The sequence below is a fragment of the Artemia sp. Qi Xiang Cuo genome, chromosome 4 (genome assembly GCF_049724085.1).
Source record: "Artemia sp. Qi Xiang Cuo chromosome 4, ASM4972408v1, whole genome shotgun sequence".
NCBI classification, from domain to species: domain Eukaryota; kingdom Metazoa; phylum Arthropoda; class Branchiopoda; order Anostraca; family Artemiidae; genus Artemia; species Artemia sp. Qi Xiang Cuo.
This window is the reverse complement of record NC_142797.1, coordinates 6,718,746-6,739,222: the sequence shown is the minus strand read 5'-3', so window position 1 is coordinate 6,739,222 and position 20,477 is coordinate 6,718,746. Positions and strand designations below refer to the sequence as shown.

The 20,477-nt window shown below is 34.4% G+C and overlaps 1 protein-coding gene across 1 annotated transcript in view; it reads left to right on the top strand.

Moving 5' to 3' along the window:
- The window catches only part of LOC148952725 (uncharacterized), a 195,872-nt gene that overhangs the window by 62,971 nt on the left and 112,424 nt on the right, over positions 1 to 20,477 (top strand). The window contains exons 5-7 of the mRNA XM_089087762.1: positions 11,460 to 11,584; positions 14,525 to 14,665; positions 15,162 to 15,312. Coding sequence (XP_088943888.1) covers positions 11,460 to 11,584; positions 14,525 to 14,665; positions 15,162 to 15,312 — 417 coding nt within the window. The remainder of the gene's footprint in view (positions 1 to 11,459; positions 11,585 to 14,524; positions 14,666 to 15,161; positions 15,313 to 20,477) is intronic.

Here is a 20,477-nt window from a genome sequence, read left to right as displayed (position 1 = left end):
TCTCGCGATAATTCTACATTTTTGCAGATAGGAGCTTGAAACCTCTACATTAGCGTCCTTTAATACCCTGAATTTGATGGTGAGAATTTTTCATTAAGACTCTATGACTTTTAGGGGGGTTTTTACCTCTCTTATCGAAAATTAGACAAATTTTCTCAGGCTTGTAGCCTTTGATGGGTAAGACTAAACTTCAAGAAACTTCTATATTTGTAATCATCATAAAAAACCAATTCTTTTGATGTATCTATTGGTATCGAAATTCCGGTTTTTAGAGTCTCGGTTATCATTGAGCTGAGTCCAAGGCCGTATCCAGGGAGGGGGTTACCCGGTTTGAACCCCTCCCCCCCCTCTGAAAGTTTTGACATAGTCGAACATTAGTCGAAAAAACGGTTCTGATCAGCTTACGGAGGATGTTAGCCAAAGTCCACGGGAAAAAATTGGGTAAAACCCACCCGAACAAAAATCCTGGATCCGCTCTTGGCTGGGTCATTCCTTACTTACAGTTCGTTACCATGAACTGTAATTCTTGATTAACTTGGTTGAAAATTCTTTAAGGATACAGTCGCAAAAAAAAACTTTGTATAAGTATGGCATTCACAGATCAAAGAGGGAGGCATAGTATCAACATGAAATTATACAACTGAGATTTATTACAATAAAAGGCATTAGACCTGCTTAAGGGTGAAATATAAAATGATTAATTTTTTTCTAAAATTTTTAACAAAAACAAAAAGAGTAGTTAACCAAATGAACTAAAAAGAAAATACAAGCTTTTTCATCCTGATACCTGGAAAGTTTACAAATTTTGTAAGACGATAAATGAAAAAGGTAGTCTTGAGTAGTGATGGTGTACGCGATATCAACTATACGCCTGAGGCATGAATATACAGTGCAGTTCGAATGGTACATTTACTTACCAAGGACAGTGACATATTACTACGAACGATACATGAGTTACCAGACGGGTTGCAAAAAGCGACCAATCCTTTTATATTATAGACCTACAAAGTAATCAAACATGTTTCGGAACTAGGAGTGATATTGTATAATGCAATCAGACTGGTTTAGATGATACATGCTTTACCAAGTTCGTTCATCTATTACTATAACAAATTTTTTTTTTACTATAAAATAATGTTTCTACTAGCGATACAGGCAAGTCGGACATCTTTATGAGTCAAAACCTGTCAAAGAGTTTGATAACCTCTAGCTTAAATTCATCTCATCGGGTTTGGTTAAGAATGCATCATGGGATAATTACAAAACTGTGAATGATAAAAGTTGTATAATTTACCAAAAAAATAACTCTATTTGCGAAAAAAGGGTATAGGATTTGCGAATTGAACTGTATGAACGATAATAATGGAATAATAGGGAAAAACCAAAGCTAGATAAAATTTACGAATTGGATCGTATGAAGGTGGTAAAAAAGAGTCAAAGTGATTAGCAGCTAAGGTAACCCCGAGGGGGTTGTTAACTCATAGCTTATTAATTATAAATTTGGAATACCATCAATCTATAGAAATGGTTAACAATGATAAAATGCTCTTGTGAGTTGACCTACCTCTACTTCCCCGATGTGTTCTGTATAATACACAAGTACCGTTTGAACAGTGTTGTCTATATAAAATATAGTCTAACGTTATAGTATACTAAAAAGTTGATACTAATAGAGATGTAGATGTAAAGAAAAGAATTTCAATAAAGAAATTCAGAACAATCCCTAGAAATCCTTACAAATCAAGTAGTGAGGTGTTTATGAGTACGAACCGTCAAGGATCATATGCACCAATGACCCTAACCACCAGGGACCTCAACCCCCAAAGGTCCCCTATCCCCACAATCCAAAGGACCCCTCCCTCCAATTTTTTGGCCCCCTCCCCCTCCCCATTTTCTTTAATTTTTTTTTTAAGTTTTTTTATCTTTTTTTTATTTTTTTCGACAGTTTTTTTTCAATTATTTATTTTTTTAACATGATATATTTTTTCAACTTTTTTTTACATCTCTAAATAATCAGAAAAATAGAATGATACTTTTGATTTAAATTTCAAAACATATTTTTTGCATACCCATACTCCTATTGATGAGGACTGGTGGTTATCATTCAATTATTTTTTCATGAAAAACAAACTATTTATTTTTTAAATAAATTTTTTTTTGGACTTCGAAATTATTCAACTTTTTTTTTACATCTCTAAATCATATCAGAAAAATAGAATGACACTTTTGATTTAAATTTTAAAATATATTCTTGTGCATACCCATACTCCTATTGATGAGGACCGGTGGTTTTCATTCAATATTTTTTCATGAAATACAAACAATTTCTTTTTAAATAATTTTTTTCGGGACTCCTGAATTATTCAACTTTTTTTTATTTTTTAACATGGTATTTTTTTAAACTTTTTTTTACATCTCTAAATCATATCAGAAAAATAGAATGGCACTTTTGATTTAAATTTTAAAACATATTCATGGGCATACCCATACTCCTATTGATGAGGACTGATGGTTCTAATTCACTATTAATTCATGAAAAACAAACTATTTTTTTTTAACTAATTTTTTTTTGGACTTCGAAATTATTCAACTTTTTTTTTGTTACATGTCTAAATCATATCAGAAAAATAGAATGACACTTTTGATTTAAATTTAAAAACATATTCTTGTGCATACCCATACTCCTATTGATGCTGACTGATGTTTCCTATTCAATACTTTTTCATGAAAAAAACTATTTTTTTAACTAATTTTTTTTAGACTTCGAAATTATTCAACTTTTTTTTTATTTGTTAACATGGTATTTTTTTCAACTTTTTTTTACATATCTAAATCATATCAGAAAAATAGAATGACACTTTTGATTTAAATTTTAAAACATTCTTGTGCATACTCATACTCCTATTGATGAGGACTGATGGTTCTCATTCCATATTTTTTCATGAATAACAAACTATTTTTTTTAAACTAATTTTATTTGGACTTCGAAATTATTCAACTTTTTTTTGTTACATCTCTAAATCATATCAGAAAAATAGAATGACATCTATGATTTAAATTTTAAAACATATTCTTATGCATACCCATACTACTATTGATGAGGACTGATGGTTTACATTCAATATTTTTTAAAGAAAAACAAAGTATTTTTTTTAACTAAATTTTTTTTGACTTCAAAATTATTCAACTTTTTTTTTTTTTAACATGGTATTTTTTCAATTTTTTTTACATCTCTAAACAATATCTCCTACCACCCACCCAGACACACAGCCAGAAGGAGTGAGAGATACAAAAACACATAAAAATACGTAGATTCAGACACACAAACCGAGAAAGGCATGCATTTGGAATATGCAATGACCCGCCCAGACACACAGGCAGAAAGAGTGAGAGAGACCAAAACATATACAAATACGTAGATTCAGACACACAAATTGAGAAAGACGTGCGCGCACGTAACCTAGTCTAAATCAACCCTAAAAATGAAATAAAGCTACGTCGTCTTTGCATGTCTCTCTCACTATGTATGCGCCGTCGCGGGGTTCACTCTTTCTGTTTGTGTCTTTTTCGGTTTTTGTGTCGGAATTTACGTAGTTGTATGAGTTTTTGTCTATCTCACTCTTTTTTGCCTGTGTTTCTGGGCGGGTGTTTGCTTATTCCAATGCATGTCTTTTTCGGTTTGTGTGTCTGAATCGTATGTGTTTTTGTCTCTCTCACTCTTTTTGCCTGTGAGTCTGGGCGGGTGTTTGCTTATTCCAATGCATGCCTTTCTCGGTTTATGTGTCTGAATCTACGTATTTGTATATGTTTTTTGTCTATCTCACTCTTTTTGTCACATGTCTGGGCGGGTGTTTGCTTATTCCAATGCATGTCTTTCTCGTTTTGTGTGTCTGAATCTACGTATTTTTATGTATTTTTGTATATTTCAATCTTTTTGCCTGTGTGTCTGGGCGGGTGTTTACTTATTCCAATGCATGTCTTCCTCAGTTTGTGTGTCTGGATCTACGTATTTGTATGTGTTTTTGTCTCTCTCACTCTTTTTGCCTGTGTGTCTGGGCGGGTGTTTGCTTATTCCAATGCATGTCTTTCTCGGTTTGTGTGTCTGAATCTACGTATTTGTGTGTGTTTTTTGTCTCTCTCACTTTTTTTGCCCGGGTGTCTGGGCGGGTGTTCGCTTGTTCTAATGCATGTCTTTCTCGGTTTGTGGGTCTGAATCTACGTATTTGTATGTGTTTTTGTCTCTCTCACTTTTTTTTCCTCTGAGTCTGGGCGGGTGTTCCCTTATTCCAATGCATGTCTATCTCGGTTCATGGGTCTGAATCTACGTATTTGTATGTGTTTTTGTCTCTCTCACTCTTTTTGCCTGTGAGTCTGGCCAGGTGTTCGCTTATTCCAATGCATGTCTTTCTCGGTTTGTGTGTCTGAATCTACGTATTTGTATGTGTTTTTGTCTCTCTCACTCTTTTTGCCTATTAGTCTGGGCGGGTGTTTGCTTATTCCAATGCATGCCTTTCTTTGTTTGTGTGTCCGAATCTACGTATTTGTGTTTGTTTTTGTCTATCTCACTCTTTTTGCCACGTGTCTGGGCGGGAATTTGCTTATTCCAATGCATGCCTTTCTCGGTTTGTGTGAATGAATCTACGTATTTGCATGTGTTTTAGCTTTCTCACTCTTTTTGCCTGTGTGTCTGGGCGGGTGTTTGCTTATTCCAATGCATGTCTTCCTCGGTTTGTGTGTCTGAATCTACGTATTTTTATGTGTTTTTGTCTCTATCTCTCTTTTTGCCTGTGTGTCTGGGCGGGTGTTTGCATATTCCAATGCATGTCTTTCTCTGTTTGTGTGTCTGAATCTACGTATTTGTATGTGTTTTTGTCCGTCTCACTCTTTTTGCCTGTGTGTCTGGGCGGGTATTTGCTTATTCTAATGCATGTCTTTCTCGGTTTTCGGGTCTGAATCTACGTATTTGTATGTTTTTGTATCTCTCACTCTTTTTGCCTGTGTGTCTGGGCAGGTGTTTGCTTATTCCAAATGCATGTCTTTCTCGGTTTGTGTGTCTGAATCTACGTATTTGTATGTGTTTTTGTTTCTCTCACTCTTTTTGCCTGTGAGTCTGGGTGGGTGTTTGCTTATTCCAATGCCTGCCTTTCTCGATTTCTGTGTCTGAATATACGTATTTGTATGTGTTTTTGTCTCTCTCACTCTTTTTGCCTGTGTGTCTGGACGGGTGTTTGCTTATTCCCCAGCATGTCTTTCTCAGTTTGTGTGACTGAATCGACGTATTTGTATGTGTTTTTGTCTCTCTCACTCTTTTTGCCTGTGTGTCTGGGCGGGTGTTTGCTTATTCCCAAGCATGTCTTTCTCGGTTTGTGTGTCTGAATCTACGTATTTGTATGTGTTTTTTGTCCATCTCACTCTTTTTGCCACGTGTCTGGGCGGGTGTTTGCTTATTCAAATGCATGCCTTTCTTACTTTTTGTGACTGAATCTACGTATTTGTATGTGTTTTTCTCTCTCTCACTCTTTTTGCCTGTGTGTCTGGGCGGTAGTTCACTTATTCCAATACATGTCTTTCTCGGTTTGTATGTCTGAATCTACATATTTGTATGTGTTTTTGTTTAGCTCATTCTTTTTGCCTGTGAGTCCTCGGTTTGTGTGACTGAATCTAAGTATTTGTATGTGTTTTTGTCTCTTTCACTCTTTTTGCTTGTTTGTCTGGGCGGGTTTTTGCTTATTCCAATGCATGTCTTTCTCGGTTTGTGTGTCTGAATCTACGTATTTGTATGTGTTTTTCTTCCTCTCACTCTTTTTGCCTGTGTGTCTGGGCGGGTGTTTGCTTATTCCAATGCATGACTTTCTCAATTTGTGGGACTGAATCTACGTTTTTATATGTGTTTATGTCTCTCTCACTCTTTTTACCTATGTGTCTGGATGGGTGTTTGATTATTCCATTGCATGTCTTTCTTAATTTGTTTGTCTGAATCTACCTATTTGTATATGTTTTTGTATCTCTAACTATTTCTGCCTGTGTGTCTGGGCGGGTCATTGCTTATTCCAAATGCATGTCTTCCTCGGTTTGTGTGTCTGAATCTACGTATTTGTATGTGTTTTTCTCTTTCTCACTCTTTTTGCCTCTGTGTCTGGGCGGGTGTTTGCTTATTCCAAATGCATGTCTTTCTCGGTTTGTGTGACTGAATCCATGTGTTTGTATATGTTTTTGTCTCTCTGACTATCTGTGCCTGTTTGTCTTGGAGGGTGTTTGCTTATTCTAATGCATGTCTTTCTCGGTTTGTGTGTCTGAATCTACGTATTTGTATTTGTTTTTGTCTCTCAGACTCTTTTTGCCTGTGTGTCTGGGTGGGTTTTTGCTTATTCCAATGCATGTCTTTCTCAATTTGTGTGTCTAAATCTACGTATTTGTATGTGTTTTTTGTCTCTCTCACTCTTTTTGCCTGTGTGTCTGGGCGGGTGTTTGCTTATTCCAACGCATGACTTTCTCGGTTTGTGTGTCTCAATATACGTATTTGTATGTGTTTTTGTCTCTCTCACTCTTTTTGCCTGTGACCCGCCCAGACACACAGGCAGAAACAGTGAGAGAGACAAAAACACATACAAATACGTAGATTCAGACACATAAATTGAGAAAGACATGCATTTGGAATAAGCAAACACCCGCCCAGACACACAGGCAAAAAGAGTGATAGACAAAAACACATAAAAATACGTAGATTCAGACATACAAACCGAGAAAGACACGCATGTGGAATAAGCAATGACCCGCCCAGACACACAGCCAGTAAGAGTGAGAATCTACGTATTTTTATGTGTTTTTGTATCTCTCACTCTTTCTGCCTGTGTGTCTGGGCGGGTATTTGCTTATTCTAATGCGTGTCTTTCTCGGTTTGTTTGTCTGAATCTACGTATTTTTATGTGTTTCTGTATCTCTCACTCTTTCTGCCTGTGTGTCTGTGTGGGTGTTTGCTTATTCCAAATGCATGGCTTTCTCGATTTGTGTGTCTCAATCTACGTATTTGAATGTGTTTTTGTCTCTCTCACTCTTTCTGCCTGTTTGTCCGGGTGGGTGTTTGCTTATTCCAAATGCATGTCTTTCTCGGTGTGTGTGTCTGAATCTACGTATTCGTATGTGTTTTGTCTCTCTCACTCTTTCTGCCTGTGTGTCTGGGCGGGTGTTTGCTTATTCCAATTAAATGCGAATTTTTTATGTTTTAATTATGTTTCATGTCATTCTAAGAGATGTAAAAAAAGTTGAAAAAATACCATGTTAAAAAATAAAACAAATTAAAAAAAGTTGAATAATTTCGAAGTCCAAAAAAATTTATTTCAAAAATAGTTTGTTTTTTATGAAAAAATATTGAATGAGAATCATTAGTCCTCATCATTAGGAGTATGGGTATGCAAAAGGATATGTTATAAAATTTATATCAAACGTGTCATTCTATTTTTCTGATATGATTTAAAGATGTAAAAAAAAGTTGAATAATTTTAAAGTCCAAAAAAATTTAGTTAAAAAAATAGTTTATTTTTCATGAAAAAATATTGAATGAGAATCATCAGTCCTAACCAATAGGAGTATGGGTATGCACAAGAATATGTTTTTGAATTTAAATCAAAAGTTTCATTCTATTTTTCTGATATGATTTAGATATGTAAAAAAATTTGAAAAAAATACTATGTTAACAAATAAAAAAAAGAAGTCGAAAAAAAAATTAGTTAAAAAAATAGTTTGTTTTTCATGAAAAAATATTGAATGAGAACCATCAGTCCTCATGAATAGGAGTATGGGTATGCAAAAGAATATGTTTTAACATTTAACTCAAAAGTGTCAAAAAGTTGAATAATTTCGAAGTCCAAAAAAAATTTAGTTCAAAAAATAGTTTGTTTTTCATGAAAAAATATTGAATGAGAACCATTAGTCCTCATCAATAGGAGTATGGGTATGCAAAAGAATATGTTTTAAAATTTAAATAAAAAGTTTCATTCTATTTTTCTGATATGATTTAAAGATGTAAAAAAATTTGAAAAAATACCATTTTAAAAAACAAAAAAAATAAAAAAAAGTTGAATAATTTCGAAGTCCAAAAAAAAATTTAGTTAAAAAAAATAGTTTTTTTTTCATGAAAAAATATTGAATGTGAACCATCAGTCCTCATCAATAGGAGTATGGGTATGCATAAGAATATGTTTTAAAATTTAAATCAAGTGTCATTCTATTTTTCTGATATGATTTAGAGATGTAACAAAAAAAATGAATAATCTCAAAGTCCAAAAAAATTAGTTAAAAAAAATAGTTCGTTTTTCATGAAAAAATATTTAATGACAACCATCAATCTTCATCAATAGGAGTATGGGTATGCCCAAGAATATGCTTTAAAATTTAAATCAAAAGTGTCATTCTATTTTTCTGTAATGATTTAGAGATGTAAAAAAAAAGTTGAAAAAAAATACTATGTTCACAAATATAAAAAAAAGTTTAATAATTTCGAAGTCCAAAAAAATTTAGTTAAAAAAAATAGTTTGTTTTCATGAAAAAATATTGAATGAGAACCATCAGTCCTCATCAAAAGGAGTATGGGTATGCACAAGAATATGTTTTTAAAATTTAAATCAAAAGTGTCATTCTATTTTTCTGATATAATTTAGAGATGTAAAAAAAAGTTGAAAAAAATACCATGTTAAAAAAAAAAGTTGAATAATTTCGGAGTCCCAAAAAAAACTTTATTTAAAAAAAATAGTTTGTTTTTCATGAAAAAATATTGAATTAGAACCATCAGTCCTCATCAATATGAGTCTGGGTATGCACAAGAATATGTTTTATAATTCAAATAAAAATTTTCATTCTATTTTTCTGATATGATTTAGAGATTTAAAAAAAAAGTTGAAAAAAATACCATGTTAAAAAAAGTTAAATAATCTCGAAGTCCAAAAAAAATTTAGTTAAAAAAAATAGTTTGTTTTTCATGAAAAAACATTGAATGAGAACCATCAGTCCTCATCAATAGGAGTATGGGTATGCACAAGAATATGTTTTAAAATGTAAATCAAAAGTGTTACTCTATTTACTGATATGATACAAATATATAGAAAACAAGTTTAATAATCGCGAAGTTCAAAAAAATTTAGTTAAAACCAAAATAGTTTATTGTTAACTAAAATATATTTAATGAGAACCATCAATCCTCATCAATAGGAGTATGGGTATGCACAAGAATATGCTTTAAAATTTAAATCAAAAGTGTCATTCCATTTTTCTGTAATGATTTAGAGATGTAAAAAAAAAGTTGAAAAAAATACCATGTTAACAAATAAAAAAAAAGTTGAATAATTTCGAAGTCTAAAAAAAATTAGTTAAAAAAAATAGTTTGTTTTCATGAAAAAGTATTGAATAAGAAACATCACTCATCATCAATAGGAGTATGGGTATGCACAAGAATATGTTTTTAAAATTTAAATCAAAAGTATCATTCTGTTTTTCTGATAGGATTTAGAGATGTAAAAAAAAGTTTAAAAAAATAATATTGTAAAAAATAAAACAAAAGTTGAATAATTTCTAAGTCCAAAAAAATTTAGTTAAAAAAAAGTTTGTTTTTAATGAAAAAATATTGAATTAGAACCATCAGTCCTCATCAATAGGAGCATGGGTATGCACAAGAATATGTTTTATAATTCAAATAAAAAGTTTCATTCTATTTTTCTGATATGATTTAGAGATTTAAAAAAAAAGTTGAAAAAAATACCATGTTAAAAAAAGTTAAATAATCTCGAAGTCCAAAAAAAATTTTGTTAAAAAAAATAGTTTGTTTTTCATGAAAAAACATTGAATCAGTCCTCATCAATACGAGTATTGGTATGGACAAGAATATGTTTTAAAATTTAAATAAAAAGTGTCATTCTATTTTTCTGATATGATTTAGAGATGTTAAAAAACGTTTAGTAAGTTCTAAGTCCAAAAAAAATTTAGCTAAGAAAAAAAGTTTTTTTTTCATGAAAAAATATTGAATGAGAACCATAAATCCTCATCAATAGGAGTATTGGTATGAACAAGAATATGCTTTAAAATTTAAATCAAAAGTGTCATTCTATTTTTCTGATATGATCTAGAGATGTAAAAAAAAGTTGAAAAAATATATCATGTCAAAAAAATAAATAATTGAAAAAACTGTCAAAAAAAATAATTAAATAAAGTTAAAAAAAACATTAAAAAAATTCAAAAAAATGAGGGGGGAGGGGGCCAAAAAGTTGGGGGGAGGGGCCCTTTGGAGTTTGGGGATAGGGGACCTTTGGGGGTTGAGGTCCCTGGTGGTTAGGGTCATTGGTGCTTATGATCCTTGACGGTTCATACTCGTATACACCTCACTACTTTATTTGTAAGGATTTCTAAGGCTTGTTCTGAATTTCTTTATTAAAATTCTTTTCTTGACATCTACATCTCTATTAGTATAAACTTTTTAGTATACTATAACGTTAGACCATATTTTAAATTGACATCACTCCTCAAACGGTACTTGTGTATTATACAGAACACATCGGGGAAGTAGAGGTAGGTCAACTCACAAGAGCATTTTATCATCGTTAACCATTTCCATAGATTGATGGTATTCCAAATTTATAATAAATAAGCTGCGAGTTAAGAACCCCCTCGGGGTTACCTTAGCTGCTAATCAGTTTGACACTTTTTTACCACCTTCATACGATCCAATTCGTAAATGTTATCTAGCTTTGGTTTTACCCTATTATTCAATTAATATCGTTCATACAGTTCAATTCGCAAATCCTATACCCTTTTTTCGCAAATAGAGTTATTTTTTTGGTAAATTATACAACTTTTCATCATTCACAGTTTTGTAATTATCCCATGATGCATTCTTAACCAAACCCGATGAGATGAATTTAAGCTAGAGGTTATCAAACTCTTTGACAGGTTTCGACTCATAAAGACGTCCAACTTGCCTGTATCGCTAGTAGAAACATTGTTTTATAGTAAAAAAAAATTGTTATAGTAATAGTTGAACGAACTTGGTAAAGCCTCTATCATCTAAACCAGTCTGATTGCATTATATAATCTCACTCCTAGTTCCAAAACATGTTTGATCACTTTATAGGTCTATAATATAAAAGGATTGGTCGCTTTTTGCAACCCGTCTGGTAACTCATGTATCGTTCGTAGTAATATGTCACTGTCCTTGGTAAGTAAATGTACCATTCAAACTGCACTGTATATTCATGCCTCAGGCGTATAGTTGATATCGCGTACACCATCACTACTGTCTTGCCGCATTTTACATTTATTCAAGGACAACTTTCTATGTCAGGACCACCCAATACTTTCATTTTTATTTTTAAAATTTTGAGCTATTTTTTCTGAACAGCAGGAAAAAAATAATTTTTTATTTATTGGTTTATTTGGAGACAATACATTTTTTGGTGAAAACTATGTTTTTTCAGATTAGTAACTTACCTAAGTACGAAAGGCGTCATGATAGAAGATATTCACATTATTGGACATGGCCTCGGGGCGCAAGTAGCTGCTTATTTGGCAACACGAATTCCGGGAATTGGAAGAATAACAGGTATGATCCCTAGGTAAAAAAAAGAAAAGAAAAAAATAACTACAAAAAACTCCTGGTATCTGTGAGTGTTTACCACAAATATCGGATTTAAAGCCAAAATATCTTCCAAGATTTTGGCTCTCTGAAGTTGATAAAAATGAAAGGAAATTGGAAGTTTGAAATTCTCTAGTAAAAAAAAAATTAGGTCCATCTGCTCTTGGATAATAAAACTAATCTACACATTTTTTGAGAAGAACGTAAAATGTTATAGTTTTTGAGAATTTAGAAGGATTGGACTAAATTTTTGGCTCTTTGGGGTTTGATAGCTCTTCGCATGTTGAATCAAGAATTAAAAACTTATTTCAGATTTTAAGAAGATTAACATTAAAAACCCATGAAAAATAAAATATAAAGCAACCCATTGAAAATACTTGCTTTTACAGAGTAATAATTCAGAGTACTGAAATAGTAACTCCTTGATTCGTGGTTGCCCAATCTAAAAAAAGGGCAAAAAACTGTCACTGGTGGCTTACACGAGCTTTACCACCTATTTTCATTTACAACCCAGCTTTGTTCCAAATGGCTGGGGATTGGTAGATTTTAGGTTTTCCCCCTTACGCTCTGCAGCTGTGTTGAAGACTATTTTGAAATTTAAGTTTTTACACAGAAGTAACGTTTTTTTTATCCTCATCAAGTCAAATAATAACACAAAATTTAGACGAGTTTTAAGATGCTAAGTTCTGAAATAGATGGTAAATTTTTTCTCCTCCTTCAGAAAAAATCCCTAGCTACACGAACGTCAATTAAACTAACCAATCATGTGCTTTCATTTAGAAATTCCTAGAAAAAATGTATATTTACTACTATTGCTGTACTAGCAACTCACAGCAGCAGCACCCAGCTGCTAAATGCAGAAAACCAGTTATTGACCAAGATGAGCCAAGGCTTGATATAACCCAGAGGTCCTTCAGTTGGAGGTCCCGGAGACTTCTTTTGTCTGGCTCTAAGCCAGATTGAGCGCTTTCCCTAGAGCTTAGATGAAGTCATTAGTCCCTGATATACACCGGTGGGACACTTGAATATCGTGAAAATTTGAGCATGGAACAGTATGACGTTAAAAGACAACAATTGTATTGACTGTTTGACTTAGGAATTCAGACGGTTTGAACTGGACTTCTTAAGCGTTTTAGGAACTCATCTTTCGGGGTTAGGAAACAAGAAATTAGGTTGCATAGAATTTGTTTATTTAGGCTGGGAGAATAGGGTACATAGGCAAAGAGTAGGGCTCATTATGATCAAGGATACTTCTAAGCAGGGGCGGATCCAGGATATTATTTATTGCGGGGGCACAAAATAGGTTGATCCGATAAACTTACGTTAGGAGCAAGTTTAATCGACGCAAACTTGCGTTAATTAAGTAAATTACACTACTTTAAACTATGTTAGGGGGGCGCGCAACCCCCTCGCCCCCTGGATCCGCCACTGCTTCTAGGTCTAGCTTACGTTGGGAAGGTTATAATAATTAAAATTTTAGTTGTTCACTTTAGGACCGAAAAGTACAGGGTAGTAATACAGAAAAGTTTTGATAAAGAACCAACTTACAGACACAGTTGTGAGTCGGACTAATTTTGCATAGAGTTACTGGAACAAATTGAAACGATTTTAGTCACTGGACAGCACTTGTGTGACTTATTGCTTTTCTTGAGGCTACAACAGTTGCAATGATTAAGATAATTTGAAAAGTTCTAACACGAAACGTTACGATCTTTAAAGACAACTAGCACACTAACATCTTGACTGACTAATTCAGACGGTTGAATTAGACCTGTTCAGAGTTTCAGAAAGTTGTTTCCTAGGGTAGGGAAAAGTAAGCTTAGGTGATATAGAATTTAAATATTAGAAAGTTATATTTTTTCCATGATGCAAAATGCTTCCTAAATAAGCAAAGGCGTTCTCAAATAATCGGAAATCATGCCATTTGTGGCAGTGTCTTGGAACTTGCTGTGTACACCCTTTAAGGGTTGATATTTCTAAAACTCAAACTCCCCATGCCCTAATCGTCATCATAATTTCCTCGTGTGCAATCGCAAAATGACAAAATTTCCATGGGAAAAAAGGATAATTATTAAGTTAATAACAAAAAAAAACTACATACATTAAAAAAACTGTTCGCCAATACAAGAAGTTGATTTTCAAATATTAACCTTTTTTATCAGAATATGAACTGGATAAGATATAATGACACAAAATAGAATCACGGTGTGAAACATTAGGTATCATACAAATGGACCGTAATAAACAAAAATTTTTAATCAGAGTGTTCGATTTAAAGGAGTCAAACATCGATTCATTCAGCATCCCCTTCAACATGCCCTGAAAGTATCAAATTAATAATCTAATTAGTTCAAATATATACTGCTGATAAACCCTTTTGACAACCTGTGTATAGTGTGTATTGATTTAGTCGTAAATCCCCGTCAACATTTTCTGAAAGTTTCACCTTAAGACCCATAGCTCTTTTTAAGACCCGGAGTCAAAGATTCATCCTTTTCCCTATAAGAAATCCTATATTTATTCAACGGGCAAATTGCATAACTCACAGCCTTGCTGCAAGGGTATGGGGAGGGGGGCTAGAGGCATAGTTGCTGGATCTTTCAACTATGCTGAACAAAATGTTTATCTCAAAATTTTGATCAGATGTCGTTGGGGAGATTACGGTGAAAAGGGCGTGGGAAGGAACTGGTTACTCTTCAATCCCTTTTGAAAAAGGCACAACTTTTGAATACTAGAACTTTCGATTTTTAATACAATGAGCCCCTCCGAAGTTCTCACGACAACTCCTTCCATGCGAATTGGCTTGATGAAAAGCTAAAAAGAAAATAATAAATAAAAAATACGAGAAATTTGTTCTGAAATCGAGTGTTTTCTCGAAATGAATTTCTAAGTATTTTTATGTTCCAGGTTTAGATCCTGCGAGAGTTTATTATGAAGGTGCTGATCCTTTGGTCCGTCTTGATGAAAGTGATGCAGATTTTGTGGACATAATTCATTCAGATAAGCCAAGGACACGTCATGTAGCTCTTGGTTTTGCAACAAACACTGGTAAGCTTATTTTTCAGTCGGTTAGAATCGAACAAAAGTTACTCTCAATTTCATCAGGTCTTTTTTGGTCAAGGGAGGAACTGTCAAAAATTGTCAGTCAAGACTTTTTCTGGGGAACGACTTTTTTTGTCACAGCATTTTTTGTCACAGCATTATTTTTGCCAAAGCCCCTTTTGGTCAAAGCGTTTTTGGGCAATTTATTCGTTAGTCAAACGATTTGCCTAAGGCTGACCTGATATTTGGACGTGGTATATTGTCTTTTCCATACCCGAAAGTCGCGTCTGATATTTTGTCACTTCTAAGATAATTGCAAAGTACCGTTTACTAAGCTGTTCTCAAATGGAATATCAACAGAAAAGTGCACGTTAGAAGGATCGAAGTGTCGCCGCTAAACAATCATTGCCCTGCTGATCCTCCCTTTCAGGAAACCTTAGCAATTACCTATTGCATCACAGCATAAAGTATGTACTGTCAAAAATTTCTGATGCTTTTAAAGTTTGTTTAACCAAGTTCTTTCTCTCAAATTTTGAAGGAATTTTTATCTTTGAAGGAAGTTCTGAAGAGAATTTTCTGGAAACACCTACATTTACATCATGGTACTGGAGAGTTCTGGAGCAAAGTTTCATCCATGACGCAGGCAGTGTCAGGTAGACTCGAGCTATGCGTAGAATTTTACGTTATTTTAGCACAATTTATTCAAAAGCTATCCAACTCCTAATCTGGCAGTCAGGATATTTTTGAGTTACACCAAGGCATGGTATCAACTATAGGCAATAATTCCTTCTTTCGAGATTTTCGTCATGGCTACTTAATTAGGTTTTAGGCAATATCGCAGAAATTTGAGATTGTCAGATGCGATCTTTAGGCGTGGCAGCGGGGGACTTTTTATTAAACCCATATATCCTAACTTAAACCCGTAAATCCAACACCTGAACATAGATTCCCGTGTTTAAGTCTCCCTCTGTTTTTTCTCCTTGTTAGGGGGGTTGGCGCTATATCACCATGTATTAACTTAAGAAAATTCAACTCGGTTTGGCAAATACGTATTACCATTTTTCGAGTGAAGAAATGGTAAGATACAATGTGTTAAGCCACTAATGAAAAAACCCTGACATGTATAGATCACGTACTCCAAGGCACTTAGGGTTCATGTGTAATAGGCCTACGTCAGCACATATCAAACTTGTAAGAGACGTGGCAAGGGATGTCAATTTCATACGAGCTAGGGCAATTACCAAAACTTGAAACCCAGGGGTTCTTACGCACAAGGACATTGATCTATATTGACAGGCCTATCTTACAATCTATTTACAAATCTGTAATAGACACTGTTCGCCAATACAAGAAGTTGATTTTCAAATATTAACCTTTTTTATCAGAATATGAACTGGATAAGATATAATGACACAAAATAGAATCACGGTGTGAAACATTAGGTATCATACAAATGGACCGTAATAAACAAAAATTTTTAATCAGAGTGTTCGATTTAAAGGAGTCAAACATCGATTCATTCAGCATCCCCTTCAACATGCCCTGAAAGTATCAAATTAATAATCTAATTAGTTCAAATATATACTGCTGATAAACCCTTTTGACAACCTGTGTATAGTGTGTATTGATTTAGTCGAAAATCCCCGTCAACATTTTCTGAAAGTTTCACCTTAAGACCCATAGCTCTTTTTAAGACCCAGGGTCAAATATTCATCCTTTTCCCTATAAGAAATCCTATATTTATTCAACGGGCAAATTTCATAACTCACAGCCTTGCTGCAAGGGTATGGGGAGGGGAGGCTAGAGGCATAGTTACTGGATCTTTCAACTATGCTGAACAAAATGTTTATCTCAAAATTTTGATCAGATGTCGTTGGGGAGATTACGGTGAAAAGGGCGTGGGAAGGAACTGGTTACCCTTCGATACCTTTTGAAAAAGGCACAACTTTTGAATACTAGAACTTTCGATTTTTAGTACAATGAGCCCCTCCGAAGTTCTTACGACAACTCCTTCCATACGAATTGGCTTGATGAAAAGCTAAAAAGAAAATAATAAATAAAAAATACGAGAAATTTGTTCTGAAATCGAGTGTTTTCTCGAAATGAATTTCTAAGTATTTTTATGTTCCAGGTTTAGATCCTGCGAGAGTTTATTATGAAGGTGCTGATCCTTTGGTCCGTCTTGATGAAAGTGATGCAGATTTTGTGGACATAATTCATTCAGATAAGCCAAGGACACGTCATGTAGCTCTTGGTTTTGCAACAAACACTGGTAAGCTTATTTTTCAGTCGGTTAGAATCGAACAAAAGTTACTCTCAATTTCATCAGGTCTTTTTTGGTCAAGGGAGGAACTGTCAAAAATTGTCAGTCAAGACTTTTTCTGGGGAACGACTTTTTTTGTCACAGCATTTTTTGTCACAGCATTATTTTTGCCAAAGCCCCTTTTGGTCAAAGCGTTTTTGGGCAATTTATTCGTTAGTCAAACGATTTGCCTAAGGCTGACCTGATATTTGGACGTGGTATATTGTCTTTTCCATACCCGAAAGTCGCGTCTGATATTTTGTCACTTCTAAGATAATTGCAAAGTACCGTTTACTAAGCTGTTCTCAAATGGAATATCAACAGAAAAGTGCACGTTAGAAGGATCGAAGTGTCGCCGCTAAACAATCATTGCCCTGCTGATCCTCCCTTTCAGGAAACCTTAGCAATTACCTATTGCATCACAGCATAAAGTATGTACTGTCAAAAATTTCTGATGCTTTTAAAGTTTCTTTAACCAAGTTCTTTCTCTCAAATTTTGAGGGAATTTTGATCTTTGAAGGAAGTTCTGATGAGAATTTTCTGGAAACAACTACATTTACATCATGGTACTGGAGAGTTCTGGAGCAAAGTTTCATCCATGACGCAGGCAGTGTCAGGTAGACTCGAGCTATGCGTAGAATTTTACGTTATTTTAGGACAATTTATTCAAAATCTATCCAACTCCTAATGTGGCAGTCAGGATATTTTTGAGTTACACCAAGGCATGGTATCAACTGTAGACAATAATTCCTTCTTTCCTGATTTTTGTCATGGCTACTTAATTAGGTTTTAGGTAATATCGCAGAAATTTGAGATTGTCAGATGCGATCTTTAGGCGTGGCAGCGGGGGACTTTTTATTAAACCCATATATCCTAACTTAAACCCGTAAATCCAACACCTGAACATAGATTCCCGTGTTTAAGTCCCCCTCTGTTTTTTCTCCTTGTTAGGGGGTTGGAGCTATATCACCATGTATTAACTTAAGAAAATTTAACTTGATTCGGCAAATATTACCATTTTTCTAGTGAAGAAATGGTAAGATACAATGTGTTAAGCCACTAATGAAAAAACCCTGACATGTATAGATCACGTACTCCAAGGCACTTAGGGTTCATGTGTAATAGGCCTACGTCAGCACATATCAAACTTGTAAGAGACGTGGCAAGGGATGTCAATTTCATACGAGCTAGGGCAATTACCAAAACTTGAAACCCAGGGGTTCTTACGCACAAGGACTTTGACCTATATTGACAAGCCTATCTTGCAATGTATTCACATATCTGTGATAGACATACAAGGACTTTGACCTATATTGACAATCCTATCATGAAATGTATTTACATATCTGTGATAGACGCACAAGGATTTTGATCTATATTGACAATCCTATCATACAATGTATTTACATATCTGTATTAGACGCACAAGGACTTTGACCTATATTGACAGGCCTATCATGCAATGTATTCACATATCTGTGATAGACGCACAAGGACTTTGACCTATATTGACAAGCCTATCATACAATGTATTCACATATCTGTGATAGACACATAAAGACTTTGATAAAAAAAGCCTGAACCAGAAAAATGTTCTGTCCTAAAGGGTCTTAAGAAATGTCTTGCCAAAAAACATGCAAACCAAGGATTGCTTCCCCAAGAAGGTCTTAGTAAGGACACTTTGGTTGTTGATCGATCCGGAAAGACCCTACGGATCTAACTGCCCCAGCTGAGCTTATTAGTGAGCAGTAGACCAGTTTTATATAGACTGCACAAATATAAGCTCTATCTAAGCGAGTTGAATATTTAAGGTCTTGGTCCTGAGTTGTACGAGTTTGATAACTAATTGCCGTGACATATAGAAACTTTATGCATATATGAAGACTTAATCAGTTGCCGTTACTTTTTAAAGACTATTGGAATTTATAAATACCTTCAAAACAAAATATGTATTTACCTAAAACGACTTGATCAGAAAAGATCTAGCTGTGGCAAATTCCCCAGGAGCCAATTAGGGCTTTGCGGTCTGTCAGGTTTGACTCTACCAGTATAGACTCCCCCGCCTCACTAACACCTGCCGTAAAAATTGTTATGACTCATAAATCCTCGCTCTATCTACTTGCTTGAAATTTCATTAAAAAAAACTGTCAGGTTTTACGTACTTTTTAGAGGATTAAAAGCTGACACTGCAAAAACAAGTAAATTCAAAAGCGGGCAAAAGGCTGGGTTTGTTTGGCTCCCTTTTTGACAGAGGATTAAGTACTAATGTGATTGTCAGGATTGACTTGACAAAATAAAAGAATAGACTTAGAGCACACTTTTTGAGTATAGGACGGTAATCTCTCTTTTTCTCTTTGGGCAGCCTAGGCTTTTAGGTAAGACTCATGCGAAAACAAATCAAATTTTTATTGCTAACTAGCTCACCCGTTACACGTTGCTGCGATCTTAAAAGAAAGAAAATTCAGCAAAAATCCTCTCGGAAAATTCCCCCAGGAAAATTCTCTCTGTATAAAACTCCCCCTACAGGAGAAATTTTACCCTGTAGAAAATCTCCCCGGAAAACTACTCCCTGCCAAAAACTCCCACCCCCAGGAAAAATTTTCCCCCTCGTCTTAACAGCGTCCATAATTTAAAATTTAAATGTATTTGAAAAGTTCCACCCAGAAAATTCCCTCTACATACGATTGCCCCCCGACGAATCACCCTGTGGATAACCCCTACTCCGTAGAAAATCCTCCCTCACCGGAAAATCATCCCATAGAATATCATACCCTGCGTAAAACTCACCTCGTAAAATTACCTCTATAATTCTCTCCCACAGGAAATTCCCCCTCCCAGATATTTTCCATGGAAAAATTTCCCCACAGGCGAAATAATGATCGTAATCATCCGTCGGCTGATGCTGGATAATATTGCTATCTAGAAAATGTTAATAATGTGACATTTGAGCCAAAGGAACCGTCAACTTTTCTCTTCAGGGCTTTTTAATTTCAGCCAGCACTAAAAGCACTAAAAGGGCCTTGGAGGGAGAGGGGAAGGAGGAATTTTATCCCTAAAACCTTCGTAAGAGTGTACTGACGGCTCCTTAAAGTTCCTTGGTGATTAATGTTCCTTGGTGCTGTAATGCACACAGGACGGGCAGGCAAGCATTCAATTTAGCATACTTTTTCAACTGAAAGTAAGGAGCAACATTAAAAAGTGAAAAGGAAAGATATTATTCCGTATATGAGGGAGACTGCTCCTTCTTTTTTTGAAAGTCTTAAAGTTCTTTTAAAATGCTGGTCATTCAAATTCAACGAGCCTTGTGTTTGAGCAGTTTTTCTTAAGGAATAGTGACAACAAATCAAATTTTAGCGTAAAGAGTGAGGTTTAAGAAAAGAGCAGTGCCTCTGCCCTGGAATAATTTCTCTCTGTTTTAAGTTTAAATGTTAATCCTTACTTTATATTAAAATAACTTGTTTTTTATTTATTTAATTTCTGACCATTTTCCGAATCATACACGGAAATTTCCCCCCG